Here is a 15,812-nt window from a genome sequence, read left to right on the forward strand (position 1 = left end):
TCGAAAAAGAATGAACTGGAAATAAAAATTGTCTCACCAGAAATTCGTCCAGCATTCAAGTTTGGTGTGCCAGTACCAAACGACTCGCCAATATATCCCCAAGAAAATACATCGCCGTTCGAATTTAGGGAGGAAAATCAAGTCGAAGACACAATACATGTCGGTGAAATGCCATTTCGAGTCGATGAAAGACAAGAAGTCGAAGATTCATCATTCTCTGAGGAAAGATCAGAAGGTTTAGCGGAGGTGACTAATCCAATCGCGTCTGAGTCAGTTCCTATCGAAGAAGAGGCATTCTCTGAGGAAAGATTAGAAGGTTTAGCAGAGGAGACTAATCCAATCGCGTCTGAGTCAGTTCCTATCGAAGAACAGGAAGAACCATTCTTTGACACCGAACATTCCTTACAGCCCAAATACGACTTAAGACCAAGATCGACCCTTCGACCTCCAAAGAAATTCGACGACTATGTATGTAATGTTGATACCCTTACAGATCCTCAGTCCTACAGGGAGGCTATGAAGAGCCCTCTAAGAGGAAAATGGGAGGACGCTATGAAAAGAGAGCTAGCATCTTTAAAAGAGAACGACGTGTGGACACTTAGTGAACTGCCACCAAATAGAAAGGCACTCTCATCAAAATGGGTATATAGAATCAAGAGAAATCCTGATGGCTCTATAGATAAATTTAAAGCACGACTTGTAGTAAAGGGCTTTAAACAGCGAAAAGGAATTGATTATGACCAAACTTTCAGTCCCGTTGCAAGGATGGCAACAATAAGAGCGCTTACAAGCGTTGCAGCTAAGGAAAGGCTGGTACTTACGCAATTTGACGTCTCAACAGCATTCCTATATGGAAGACTTCAAGAAGACATATATATGGAACAGCCAGAAGGTTTTAATGATGGCAGCTCCAACAAAGTTTTAAAGTTAAAGCGCAGTCTATATGGACTTAAACAAGCACCACGCTGTTGGAACTCATGCTTCGCTGAAATCCTTTTAGACTTAGGCTTTACACAGAGTGATGCAGATAGTTGTTTGTTTACTAAGAAGACAAATGGAAAGAAGCTTCTCATAACCTTGTATGTGGATGATGGACTAGTTGCTGCTACTGATGCAGAAGTTACCAAAGATTTTTTGAATGATTTGCAAAAAAGGTTCAAGATAACGACAAAGCCTGCATCCTACTACTTAGGATTAGAAATAACACAAGAAGAAGATGGATCTGTCGGAATAAAGCAAGAATCTTATACAAAAAAGATTCTGGAAAGATTCCATATGAGTGACTGTAACCCTATTTCAACTCCCATTCAAAAGGAATCAGTGTCACAGACTAGTGAAAAAGGGAAAGTCGCACAACGCGAAAAGAATTTTCCATACAGAGAAGCAGTAGGTGCTCTGACGTACCTGATGGTTGGAACACGTCCAGATATTGCTTATGCTGTCGGTATTGCATCTAGAAAGCTTGAGAACCCCGACGATTCGGATTGGCTCATGGTCAAAAAGATTTTTAGATACTTGAAGGGAACAACCAGCTTCGGTATAAAATACAAATCAGACCATCCCGAAGGCTTTATTGTTGGATACAGTGACGCTGACCACGGGGGAGATCAAACAACAGGAAGATCGACCACTGGTGTCACCTGTTTATACTCGGGAGGAGCTGTCTCGTGGCTGAGCCAAAGACAACCATCAGTTTCAATCTCTACCACTGAAGCCGAGATCGTTGCCGCAAGTGAAGCCACAAAAGAATTAACCTGGCTTCAGAGAGTATTTAATATGCTGACTCAGCTTAAAGAAGTGCCAATTCTCTTCGTTGATAATGAATCAGCAATTCGACTTGCTCACAATCCTGAATTCCATAAGAGAACGAAACATATACAAATTAGGCACTTCTTCGTGAGAGAAAAAGTCCTTGAAGGATTAATAACCGTGGAAAGGATAACCACAACAGATCAATTGGCAGACATGTTTACTAAACCAATGCCAAGACCGAGGCTCAATGAACTGAGAAAAATAATCGGCTTGACACACATTGTTGAGGGAAAGTATTAAAACCTCATTGCGTAAAATTGTGGTTACTAGGCAACAATGTTTATATGTCAATTAGACTTCTGAAAATTTTCGATTCAATATACGTTGTACATTGCTTTTTGAGATTCTTTTCGTTAATATAGATATACATATTTAATTACTTCCATATAGTCAGTAGTCACCATTAAGCTTCCAAAAGTATTAATATATAGTGCGACTCCCAACTTTAAAATTTTATTCCACAGTTTACATATTTTCATATAACTTAACCTTATTGGTAGCTATAGGAAAACATTATGGAATAAATAAGCCTATCAAATAGTTTTTATTCTAATATAAACATTGCATAAATAATATGTATAGTATTCTACATGTTATATATTGCGCCAAAATAATTAGTTCTATGTGGTTATTTACAAATAATTATCCTTTTTAACATTAGGGATAGGCAAATGACATTTTCTGTCACAAGTCGTTTTTCCTTTGAAATAATGTACATTTTAGTTCACTAATCACAATTATTCCCTAAGTTCTACAATATAATGTATAATTAAAAGATTGAAACTAAATTTACATTGCCTATCTAATGTAACCTAGGGGGAGTCCGGGAGACTTGAACCTCTTTTTACTCTTAAGCCCCTAGAATTTTATCTGTCAATGTCAGCAACTCGATGTTTTGCGTATAGATGGCATGCCTAAATAGCTATCTTTAGATCATAGTAAAGTGCTGATAAAAAACAAATTGTGCGTTCTGCAATTTTTTTTTCTAAAACAGAAATATGGCTCAAGTCTCCCCAACCTATGGGAGACATGACCAGGGGATGAGGGAGACTTGACCATGTATATGTCATTTGGGAAAAGCAGTGAAATATGCAATTATATTTAATACATTTTAATAGAAAACCAACTTAGTTCCTCTAACAACGTATTTAAACCCATTAAAACACTTGTTAAACTTTTAAAATTGACAACATGAACATTTTCTAGAGATCAGAAACTTACATTGGTACTTGTTTGTTTTACAAGGGGGAAAGTTGTTGTTTAACTGCACGTGCCAATATTGATACCCGAGCAAGCGAACATTCCAATATTGAACCGCAAGCGTAGCGAGTGGTTCAAAATATGGAATCATGAGCGTTGCAAGGGCTTCAAGGCACGTAGGTTAAACAAATTTGCCCCCGAATGAATAAATAAAATACTAGCTAAAAAAATGAAACGAAATCAAATCTATCACAATTTATTAAATATATAAAATATTTACGCTGAAAAATTATCATTAAAAAGCTTATCTACCAGCCAGCCATCAAGTTAAAATTTGTATGAAATTATCTTGCACTCTTGTGGATAAAATGTAATTTTGCTATCCGGTTTCGAAGAATCAAAGAGAGCCTTTAACCAGTTGACGTGTTGAAAAATATTAAAGGCACATGCAAAATCAATTTTCATTTTACACAAAATCATAGTCTTAAATATAATTAATATTTGTGACAAACAAATTTGTCCAAATCTGTTTCAGTTAATCCAACGCAAAGTTCGTGAACATATCCATTGCAGGAACCACATAGTCTCATAACCATGACTGCTTCAGTTTCACATAAAGACCAACGATTATCTAGGCTAGGATTTCCCTCATCCGTTGTACCAGCATAGGAAATAACCTTCTCATCTTCGAAATCACTGTCACTTATCCGAACAATTTTCCTTTTCTCAGTTTGGGCTTTGCTCGTTTTCTTCTGACGTTTATTTTTGTCTTACGGGTTGATCTCATCTTAAGCTTGTATTTAAACGTCAGTATCATCTATAAAAAAATATAAAAACAACATAAAACAAAGCAAACCCTTACCCAAGCACTGTGCGGGAGAATTGAACCACTGGTCAAGTCTCCCTACCACCTTGCGGTTCAACTCTCCCGCACCCTCCTTTACTTTATTTAGGTCATGTTTTCTTAAAACTCTTACAATATACATCCCAAACGTTCATTGTTAATAAAAGCACAATAACCAACAAACACAACAATGGTAAAGAATACCACTCACCAGTTTAATAGTCCAAATAATTTATAAATCTAATGTTATTATTTTTTTCACTCGCCGACCACAAAAACACGTTCATTGCAGTGAGATCTAAATCAGACCAATGGTGGACAAAATGGCATCGCCTAATGTTGCGCCATTGGTTAGTCTATCATGCGACCTACCAACGGCGGCGGTGGCGCGAAATTTGAATTGAAATTTTGATTGTGGTTCAAGTCTCCCACCTGGTCATATCTCCCGGACTCCCCCTACATATCTAGGAAGATTTACTGCATATGTGTATGATTAAGTATATAGGTATGATGGAGCTGATGTTCACGCAATTTGCGTCGACGCCCATGGTCACCGAAGAGGAGTCGTAGAGTTTCTTGAATAACACAATCTTGAGCGCCCGTTGCTCTGTTGAATGCCTCGCATTCCATTTTTACGTCAATTCTGCACAGCTATATTTTAACTACGGAATGGGTGATAATGAGTATTAAATAATAAGAAGTATATCACCCGGAATAGCTCTTCGTATTGGCGACGATGGTCACTTTGTTTTCTTTCTTCTTAAAGCGCGTTTGGCTTATCGCTTGGCATGTGCTTCCTCGCGCTTTGAGGTCGGGGTTCGTTGTCTGAAAACTCTGAAACCGAAACTAGGGGAAACTTTCAGACGTTAGTGCCTCCACCATGTAAGAGAGTCGGCCTATCAGTGGAGAGCATCCAAACATTTAAACAACGCTTTGAATCAATATTTTTTTTATATTTTAGGAGCTAAGTACAACCGTTCACTCTCAATCGCTGCTTCTATATGAATGCCCCATTGAAGTGTCTGTTTTCCTTGACGTTCTTATACTGTTCCAATTTTAAATCAGGGACTGCCAGTCAGCGACCATGACTGCTGTAAAAGGTTTCATTCTGAATGCGAAACCTCTTACAGTACACAATATGACAATACTGAATAAATTGATTGTGTATGCTGCGTGCTATCATGATATTCTAACGCAAATATAACCGATCGACAAAAGCATCAAAAGATTGCAAAATGTTGTGCATAATGCACTATGCCTTTTAATAATACCTTTAGGAGGTCTTCTATATAGCCAGACATTAAGTAATGATGACATCAAAGCCTATTACGAGATTAATTAAATAAGTACCTAGGTAATAATTGTCTATCAGCAGCCTTTTCTCCGAACATTACAACTGTCGTGATTGACCCAAAACAATTTCTGAATACATCCAGTCCCTGGCCCTGTATCGGACAGGGCTCGGTTTCCATTGACCCGTGTCGTCCCACGGTTTTATCAGATACCGAGTACTGGCGTTTTTGTCGAGAAATCGATTGGATCGAAAAAAACTCAGGATTGATTAATATCTGTAATTGACGCCGTGTCATCGTTGCACTGAATTGTAATTGGTATACCGTATTTGTACCTAATGGTTGTAATTGTCGTTTATTTTTATTGTTGAGGATATAGTCGATTAAATTAAACATCTATCAGTCTGGCACACATGTAGTAGGTATATGTATTAAATTATAGACTGGACTCAATTACAAGTATTTAACAAACTAAAAGTTTAATTGTAGGTAGCAGGCGCTTTCGTCTAGGTCAATCGCTCACACCAGTTTGAAGAATTGTAATATACTTGATAAAAAATCCCTAGAAGTAGACTTTTCAGCCGAACAGTAGATTACAAGAACATGATGGTTTATAACTTTACAGGGAGCGCGTGACGGTGAGCACGCACCGCTCGGGCAGCCCCGAGCCGCCGCCGCCGCCGCCCTCGCGCGACGACGTCGGCACCATCCGCACCGACGAGTACAAGCGCGACCTCGCCGAGTTCCAGGCGCGCCGCGCCTCCGCCGAGTTCCAGGCGCGCCGCGCCTCCGCCCACCAGCTGCCCGACACGCCCGAGAAGCGCTGCGGCCGCCACTCCCTGCCCATCTCCTGCACCGACTGCGCCGACCCCGACACCACCTTCAACTATGAAAAGCAATCCGCCGTCAAGTACAAAAAGAAAACTCAAAAGCGAGCGCGCAGCGCCAACCCGGATGGCTCTGTCCCTAACATACAATTCCTCTTCCAAAATCAGGTCTTCATGCCCGGTACGTTATCATATTCGGAACCTAATAGGAGGCGACATTCGCGCAGGGCACAGACACACAGGCAGGAAACCTTTACCCAAAAGCACATAGATTTTAAAGAGGACGAGCCTCAGGTTCAGTCGCCTCCTTTCTTCTATAAGAATAACTCGTTACCTTATGACATAAAAACCTTTCTAGACACTAAAAGCGATGCCGAGGAAGTAGACGGGATGAGAGCCACGGAGGATATTAACGTTTCTAGTCATAGCTCTTCGGCGAGTACAGAGAGCCGCAGCAAAGACAATCTTTGGGAGGTGATGAGCGAGCTGAAGAACTTCGATCGTTGGGCCGACGAGCAGCTGCAAGTTCAGTCTGCGAACCAGAGTAAAACCGACGACAGTAAGGTACGTATTTCTTGTGCATTTTTGGATTACATCATCTTGTCAAAATATCTGAGGTTAGGCAACTTTACGCTATCCTAAATGTGTGCACGATCCGCGAGGATAATTCGATTTGCGCGAACGATCACTGACTCAGTCAAGCTCATGAGTCATGCTTTGGACAGAAAAATGCACAATGTATTTTGCTAAATTTTATTATACATAATTAAAAACTGAAAGTCACTTTAAGTGAAAAATTTTATGATTATTCGGCGGCTTATTTAGTTTCATTTCAAATTAATTGAAGAAAGCTGTCAAACATTGTAACTATAACTATGTGCCGTACACGCAACATGCGTATACACACACACGAACATTAAGTGGTGAAGTACTATGAATGAATTTTTGGTTCTTATTATGTATTGGTCTGTCAACAGTTAATTAATTACACTTATTGACGACCGGTCTGGCTCAGTCGGTAGTGACCCTGCCTGCTAAGCCGCGGTCCTGGGTTCGAATCCCGGTAAGGGCATTTCTTTGTGTGATGAGCACAGATATTTGTTCCTGAGTCATGGATGTTTTCTATGTATATAAGTATGTATTTATCTATTTAAGTATGTATATCGTCGCTTAGCACCCATAGTACAAGCTTTGCTTAGTTTGGGGCTAAGTTGATCTGTGTAAGGTGTCCCATTTATTTTATTATTTATCTATAAAAAGTGAGTACTCATTAAGGGCACTATAGCTTGTAACTACCATAGTTAATGCGAATAACATAACATATTCCTCCGTACAGAGCGAGACAAGCACGTACGGGCTATCCCTAGCCAGCGCGAGCAACCTAGACGTGAACGTGGACAAAGCGCGGGTCTGGAGCCTCGGCAAGTGGGGAGTGGTGCCCGTGCAGATTAAGACGCTGCCCGTCTCTGTCGAGCACGCTAGGAAGAAACGGAACACAGAGATTAACATATTGAGGTAAGCTGAGGTGATAGTTGTTTTGTGCTTTTCTCATGAAATTTCTTGCCTCGCCTTGTGTAACTGTGAGAAATCATACATAAAATGTTCATACTAATAAGCGATTTCTCATGCGCACAATGTGGCTCGACGCTGATAGATGTGACTTCGCCCTAAAAACTGTTGCATGTGGTATTTTTGAACCGATACGACCTACAATCCTTCAAGAAAAGAGCGTACACCCGTACTACCACAGAATATATAATAGTACAAGTGTACTACTATGTATTGCAGGTGTCCTTGGGAGGCGGTGACAGCTTACTGTCAGGCAAGCCGTCTGCACATTTGCCTCCTATATCATACAAACTTGTTTTTATTTTACTCCTCAATGGACAAATGGCCGCTCTGATACATTATTTCTTTACAACTATGACAATATCAAATTTTTGTTTTAGAAAATGTCGCCACCCCAACATAATCCTATTGATGGGACTATATCCTGATGTCCATAACAACGTGAATATAATCTGCGAACGATGTGTGGATACCCTACACGACATACTCCACGATGGACAGGTACTTGTTTATTTCTTCATTTATTTGCTAAATGTCTAATTTGAAAGGTTCCGCATAATTTAACTTATATTTTTCATGGTTAATACCTTAGAGTTATTTTTTCCAGATCTACTAAAAGTGACGTTAACGTTTTTACTTATTGGTGAATAGTGACGATACCGCAAATCCGTGATAAAATGCAAAAATATATAGTCGGATATTAACATTCCATGATGCTGTGCACACAAAAACTAAAATTAGTACAACTTCTTGCCTTTTAAAACTAATGACCACAGCTAATAGTTATTAGTTATTGAGAATGCTGTAGAATTCATTAAGTATGTATAATAACTGCTCATACTAGTCACCAGGTTATGGCGTACTTATGTAGTCACTAAATTTCACGATAGATGTCGCTGTGCTCTGCGCAACGAAATCGTACATCGCGGTGTTAAGATTTTTCGCGGTTTAGTGACCCTCGCGCCGTACTGTTGTAAATTCATACTTACCTGGCATAGGGGACACCGTGATCAAGAAGGCGGTTCCCCCAGGGCGAGACTCTTCCATTGCACTGCGGTTGGGTTGACCCTTGCGATTATCCCTAATGTGGATAACTCGGATGCGTAATTTTTGGTAGTGGGGACTGCGTACGCGCTGTCCCCCTCATAAATGAACTCATAGTTTGAGCCTGTTGATTGGCAATTAGAACGGTTTCCATGCGTTAGTGGATTGTATGGTCAAAACCGCGTAATTAAGGTATAGGTAATTCCACGGAGGTTGAAGTGAATGATAACACACACACGTAAATGTAGATTAGTACTGATTGCAAAAAAATTTATGAATGAAATGAGTGAGTGAATGTAAAAAAAAACGATTAGGTAATATATTTTTGAAAAACATTATTATTTATTCATATACTTATCATTAATGGTATTAAAAGCAGTAAAACATAATGAACAAATCGTTTTATAAACCACCGTCACTTGGCATATCTTCATCTGATTCGTTAGGATTGATTATAAGGTTTTGGTTTTCGGTTAAATCATCTACAATACAAATACTCTTTATTGCACACCTCAATACACGAAACAACATATCATAGGTTCTCTTTCCCTATATCTTTCTTCGTTTTCTTGGGTTTTTCTGAAAATAGGTACTGTGAAACGTTTCTTTATCAAGTGCTGCTATTTCTTCGTTTAATTTTCTCATGACGCTATTAAATGTGAACTCAGTATTACTAGCTGGAAGTCGCGGTGGCACGAATAAAATTTTGCTACGGACAAACGCTATTATTTTATTAATAGTTATTTGTTATACAAGGGGGCAAAGTTGTATTTTAACGCTGAGTGTGGAATTGAAAAACGAGCAAGTGAAAGGAGTCTATAGTTGAACCACGAGCGAAGCGAGTGGTTCGAGAATAGAATCCTGAATTTGCGAGTTTTTTAACACACGAGTGTAACACAAAACTTTTCCCCTCACTATAGCGAGGAAACTACAACGCAAAAAAATGCGTTTATCACTGCTTCCAGTAGTTCCACAGGTGGTAAATCATCTTTATTACTAGATTCACCTACTTTTATGAAGTTTAAACCAGTTAATTTGACTTTATTCAAGGTCAAATTACTTTACCCACTAGTGGATAAAATGCGTTTTTACCTGCTGGTATTGAAGGACAAAACACGTGTTTCCGAGCTAGTGAGGGGAAAATTAAATTATCCGGTGAACTTTATAGCTCATATGAAATTTCACTTCCAAATAAGTATTCAGCTATCGATATATTTTATATCGGAAGGATGTCCCTATGTTAATTGACGTTATTGCTATAGTATTAGGGATGTACCGACTATTGATTTGGCCGACTAGGCCGACTACCGACTAGTCGGCGCTTGGGTGGCCGATTAGTCGGCCGACTAGTCGGCTAGTCGGCCAGAACATAATTTTCGATAAATTCACATTTTGAATGTCATTTTTGGTCCTTCGTTCGCGCTTTTCATGATTTTTTATTGATGTGCAAAGGTTCATGACAATATTTATATATTAAAACCGAAATAAATTACACATATGAAAGAAAAAGTGACCAAGTCCTCTGGTGCCTGAGGCTGGAATCGAACCAGCGTACTTTCCAATCGCGGGAAATGCCTCTTAATCCGCTCGGCCACCCAGGTCACAGCTGTCGAGGTCGAAATTATCTCTCATATGAGTAATCTATACAAGGACTCGTAGCGCCCTCTGTCCACCCCTAGGGCAGAACGGTATGGTTCTTGGTATGGTTGGTTATATTTTCAATAGATTATAATTTAACTTGTGTTTATTAGAATATTTATATACATTTTCCATTTTTAACAACCGGCTTGGCTTAGTGAGTAGTGATCCTGCCTATGAAGTCGATAATCCTAGGTAGGAAATTTATTTCTGTGGTGATAACAGATATTTGTTGTTTTGAGAAAAAAAGGAATTACTAATAATAGCTACATAATACAACCATAATTTTCAGCTGATAATTTAATTTTGTACTGTTTTTCTATCACTAATGAAGTGCCGACTAATCGGCCCTTTTTGCCGACTAGTCGCCGACTAATCGCCGACTACAAATGTGGCCGGATAGTCGGCTTTCCCGACTAGTCGGCGCCTAGTCGGTACATCCCTATATAGTATGAATTTTCTGAGATGAACTTTTCGGTTTTGCCCTAATCTGTTAAACAAAGGCCTTTGTTTCTATTATTCGCGGTGGTTAGCTCCCGTTTCCACAGCACGTGCTAAAGTCTCAGTGTAGTTAAAAAGCAACTATCATGATAGCAATAAGGTTCAAAATTATTAAACAGTTTGCAGTGTGCAGGTAACTTTTTTTGAAGATGACATAACGTGTTATTTCCGAAAGGGCTTTTTATGGATTTGAAGCTTATTGCTATCATGATAGTTGCTTTTTAACTACACTGAGACTATAGCACGTGCCGTTTAAACGGGAGCTAACCGCAGCGAATAATAGAAACAAAGGCCTTTGTTTAACAGATTAGGGCAAAAGCGAAAAGTGCATCTCAGAAAATTCATACTATACCGCGACTTCTATGTCTGCTAATAAGTAATGAAAAAATAGGTAAACACCATTTTAACAGCTACGATGATAAAATAAAGGCAATTTATTACATATTATCTTTGATTTCTACGATTTATATTTTGTAATATGATTATGATTGTTCATAATCTGACAATTAATTAATCACATACGAGATATTTTATTTTTTGTTTTGTTTGAAAATTGTTCTATAGACGTAATTCTTAACAAAATAGTAACTAGAAACTTTTTGGTCTTTCTTACAATTCACTGTTGAATCTGCAGTCGGTACATAAGAACACTAATTTCAAAATCTCGTTGTCATTACATGACAGTGTTATAGTGTGCGTGGCCTCAACTGAGTTGAAACTACCTATATATTCGCCTCAGCTTTAGTGCTTCCGAAACACATTTTAGTTTTTCTGCATCTGAGACACATTTTTTTTATCTATCGTGTTATCGATTAATCAGAGACGGTTATTACATGTAATTCGATGTTGATACAACCGACGCTTTATTTATTAACATTAATTTCGTGCATTGATGATGAAGATTGTATACCCGACTGAAAAGCTTTGTATTATATCACGATTGTATAATAGTATTTTATACAATCGCGATATAATACAAAGCTTTTCAGTCGAGTACCATGTTTAGGCCACGAAGCTTTGCATTTACAACCCAGCAGCTCGGTACGCACGTTACAATTTTTTTTTAATCTTCTTTAGTGAGGGCAACTGAGTACGACGGCATATTTAATTGTTTATAAAGTTTGAGGATACCTGAAAAAAATGAATACAAGAAGCCATTCTGCTTTCGGTCACGCGTGTACGCTGCGACCATTTTGCGACCGTTTGTTGACCGTTTGGCGACTGTTTTTTACATGGAATATTACCGTCTTAATCCATATTTTAACAACTTTATTGGTTTTCTAGGCATTATTTTTATTATTTCAGTATAGTATATGCACCAGAGCACTAAAACTTCACCAATCAATATACATAACACGCAAACACCGAGTAGTCAATAATATTATTACTGGTTAAACTGAGGTAAATTGATGGCGCGTTGATAAATTTAGACTTATTTTATGAAATCACTCGAGCAATTTAATTGGCCATGGTAATTAGCCCACATTATATTACAAATGCAAACAATATTTATCTTTAACAAATTCTTACGCCATTACATTTTAATGTCAAATGATTTTATTTCTTTTTTACTTTGACGTCTCTGACAGTCGCCATTTGAAAAGAATGAAATGAACGAATGATTTTGGGAAAGTAGTCGCCAAACGGTAACAATGTGTGCACGCGTAGTGCACACTTCTGTCACTTCTGTGACCATTTGTGCCTGTTACCAATCGTCCCCATTTGGGTCGCCGCGACTAAACGTCGACCGTACTGCGACTAAGCATTGAGACCCGAAGACCTGTGTGTACACAAAATAGGAGGATTTGCGTAGGAACGGCGACCGATTATGGTTATATGGGCATACATGCAAGTTTTTTTATACATGCAAGTTCACCGTTGTATCAACATGGAATTACCTAGCAACCAATTGTTTGTAATAACCGTCTCTGATTGGCCGATAACGCGACAAATAAAAAAAAATATATTTCAGATGTAGAAATATTTGCCAGGTATCGCAAATTAGTATAGACATTGTATGATGTTCTATTTTTGAAATTATTACAGTTAACTTAAAGTCAACTATAATGAGATTACATATATTATTATAGTTGAGTCAGAACTGCCATAGAGTATCCAACACTGAAAAGTTAGCACTTATAGTTTAGTCTGTGGTGTCCTAATTGACAGATTACAGTCGACGAGTAGAAAAAATACTATTAGATTAGTTAATTTCATTTTGACTGATATACAGGACAGGTTACGGCATGCTTCATACATAACAAAGTTCTATTAAGCAATATGGATGTTTTGTTTATACCGATGCTATTTTATGGCCGTTTATTCTAGCAATAAGATGCAATATACCTTATAGTTTTATGAAATGGCAGCCTGTGTCAATAAAACTGTGCCTTTAAACTATTTTCCCAAAGCCAGTACAGGTACAAAACAGCCCAAGATTTTGAGGACATTGGTATTTAAATTCTAATAGTAATACTTCCGTATTTTAAGTCTTATTACAATGGATTAACATTAGATTTTCCCGTGAGGTCGACCGTGTTCTAGCAAAAAGTACATTCCATAACCGATCATTTTAATAGTCTGCTGTCCGTAAAGGTTCGACCACACCGCCGCTTCGCCTACTAATCTAATCTTGTTTTCCCATACAAACTTTGGACCCCTATTTCACCCCCTTAGGAGCCGAATTTTGAAAAATCCTTTCTTAGTGCTCCTCTACATCTTATAAGGAACCTTCGTGCCAAATTTGGAATTTCTAGGACCAGCTGTTTCGGCTGTGCGTTGATAGGTCAGTCAGTCAGTTTCTTCTTTTATATAATTATATTTAGATTACAAAGTTTACTACAAAGGTGTGTGTAAATATCGTGTCATTTACGCCGCGGCCCTCCTATTCTACACTATCACCGTCTGAGCAACGGTGTATAGAGGAGCATACAATAATAAGTTTTTTGCAAAAATTTCATTTTTGGCACAAGCTGTCAAGCTGTACTGTTCAACAGTCATTTACTGGTCTCCGAGACGTTTCTAAAAACCCCTTACTCGATGGGGATACCACGTTTCATGACAGAGTTCCTATGGCCACCTTTCTGTTCCATCATCAGATCAGCTCCATGATACCATAATATTGCATTGTCACGTGTGCAAAATTTCAGCTCAATCTGAAACCGGGAAGTGGGTCAAATTTAGCTTCTAGGTTTTGATGCACACTGTACTAACAAGGCGAGTTGAATCAAAGCTTGTAAAAACGGTACGAGGGCTGGTTGAAAACAATCCGAAACAATATTAAAAAAATAAATTAAAAATAAAACTTTTGTTAGATGCGTTATCTGCAATCTTTTACGATTCCGATAAATGTAATTTCATGAGATAATAGTTGTTTTATTAATAAAATGTTCTCATCTGAATTGAAAAGTCGATAATTTTCGTGAAAATGGAGAAAATGGAGGTTCATGCCGTTATAAAGTTTTATGTTTTAAAAGGAAAAACAGCAACTCATATTAAAACAAAGCTGGATCGTGTGTTAGGGGATTCTTCGCCATCGTTGAGCACTGTTCACACATGGGTCGTGGATTTCAAACGAGGACGACAGAGCTGCAATGATGTTGCCCGTAGTGGAAGACCAAATGAGGTAACAACCCCAAAAATGGTCTCTAAAATAAAAAAACATTGTATTGGGGGACCGTCGATTAAAACTTCGGGAGATAGCAGAGATTGTAAATATTTCGTTAGAACGTGTTTTTAATATACTGCATAAGCATTTGTCTATGAAAAAGCTTTGTGCTAAATGGGTGCCGCGGTTTGCGAATGACCAGCCAATGAATCACCGAGTGAATGTTTCTAAAGAGTGTTTGCAAATCTTTAGACAGAATCCTAAAGAATTTCATCGTCGTTTCTTAACGGTCGATGAGACTTGGATCCACCACTACACGCCGGAAACTAAAGAGCAATCCAAGCAGTGGACAAAAAGTGGTGAACCCGCCCCAAAGAAGGCAAATACGACCTTGGCCGCTGGCAAAGTAATGGCAACCGTTTTTTGGGATGCTAGAGGTGTCATTTACGTAGATTATCTTGAAAAGGGAAGAAGAATAAACGGCCAATATTATGCAAACTTGTTGCAAAAGCTGAGCGATGTAGTCGAACAAGAAAGACCCCACTTAGATAAGAAAAAAATCTTCTTCCACCACGCTAACGCAGCGGTTCACACGGCAAAAGTTGCGATGTCAGAAATTCAAGAATTACGCCTCGAAATACTGCCGCACTGGCCTTATTCGCCTGACTTGGCCCCCTGCGATTTCCATTTGTTTCCAAATTTGTAAAAGTGGCTAGGGAGACAAAAATTTTCGACTAACTCTGAAGTCATTGACGCCGTTAACGGCTATTTTCAGGGTCTTGACAGAAGCTTCTATAAAAATGGAATTATGGCAATAGAGAAGCGTTGGTCAAAGTTTGTTGAGCTAGGAGGAACCTATGTTGAAAAATAAAATCGTTTTATTCAAATAACTCTGAGTTTTCCTCTTCGTTTCGGATACTTATCAATCGGCCCTCGTACGTCTTACGATGCATTTAAGTGAGATTTCGGACCGCCACCTTTTAAGCAGCCGAGGTGTGTTCGCATCTTTACAAGTGTATTATTATTTCTTATTCTACCACCGTATCTGCTAATCGATTGACTTGGTTGTTTTTTTGCGATTTCCGGGCGGGATTCCTCGACTGATCGATTGTGTTTTCTTTTGACGAAAATAAATAGAGCAATGATCGTAGCTCGACTTGTTTTAAGGATTAATTAAGGATTAATTATAAGATTAATTAGGTTTTAAGGATTAATTATAAGATTAAGCTAAGTATTAAGGAAAAAGATTTACTTAAATGTTAGAATAGCTACACAGAGCTTTATTGATATACAGCTAACAAGTTTGACGCTAATACCTATTACTCTCCATATAACATACTATCAACCTCTTTAATTTAAGAACTCTGCATTAACACAAATTTCTTATTATTATATCGTTATGTGTTTTACATTTGTGGATACTGGATACATTTATTTTATAATAAAACATTAGCTTTATTGGCAACAAACACAAGCTA

General features: G+C 38.3%; 1 protein-coding gene and 1 non-coding gene across 4 annotated transcripts in view; both read left to right on the forward strand.

Moving 5' to 3' along the window:
* The window catches only part of LOC125234146, a 78,415-nt gene that overhangs the window by 11,114 nt on the left and 51,489 nt on the right, over positions 1-15,812 (forward strand). For all 3 annotated transcript variants that reach the window (XM_048140345.1, XM_048140346.1, XM_048140347.1), the window contains exons 2-4: positions 5,774-6,539; positions 7,312-7,490; positions 7,925-8,045. In XM_048140345.1, the coding sequence (XP_047996302.1) occupies positions 5,774-6,539; positions 7,312-7,490; positions 7,925-8,045 (1,066 nt within the window). The remainder of the gene's footprint in view (positions 1-5,773; positions 6,540-7,311; positions 7,491-7,924; positions 8,046-15,812) is intronic.
* Positions 8,526-8,687, forward strand: LOC125234303. The gene has a single exon (XR_007177981.1). It is a non-coding gene; the product is annotated as a U1 spliceosomal RNA (small nuclear RNA).

This window comes from Leguminivora glycinivorella, chromosome 15 (assembly GCF_023078275.1).
Source record: "Leguminivora glycinivorella isolate SPB_JAAS2020 chromosome 15, LegGlyc_1.1, whole genome shotgun sequence".
Taxonomy (NCBI): Eukaryota; Metazoa; Arthropoda; class Insecta; order Lepidoptera; family Tortricidae; genus Leguminivora; species Leguminivora glycinivorella.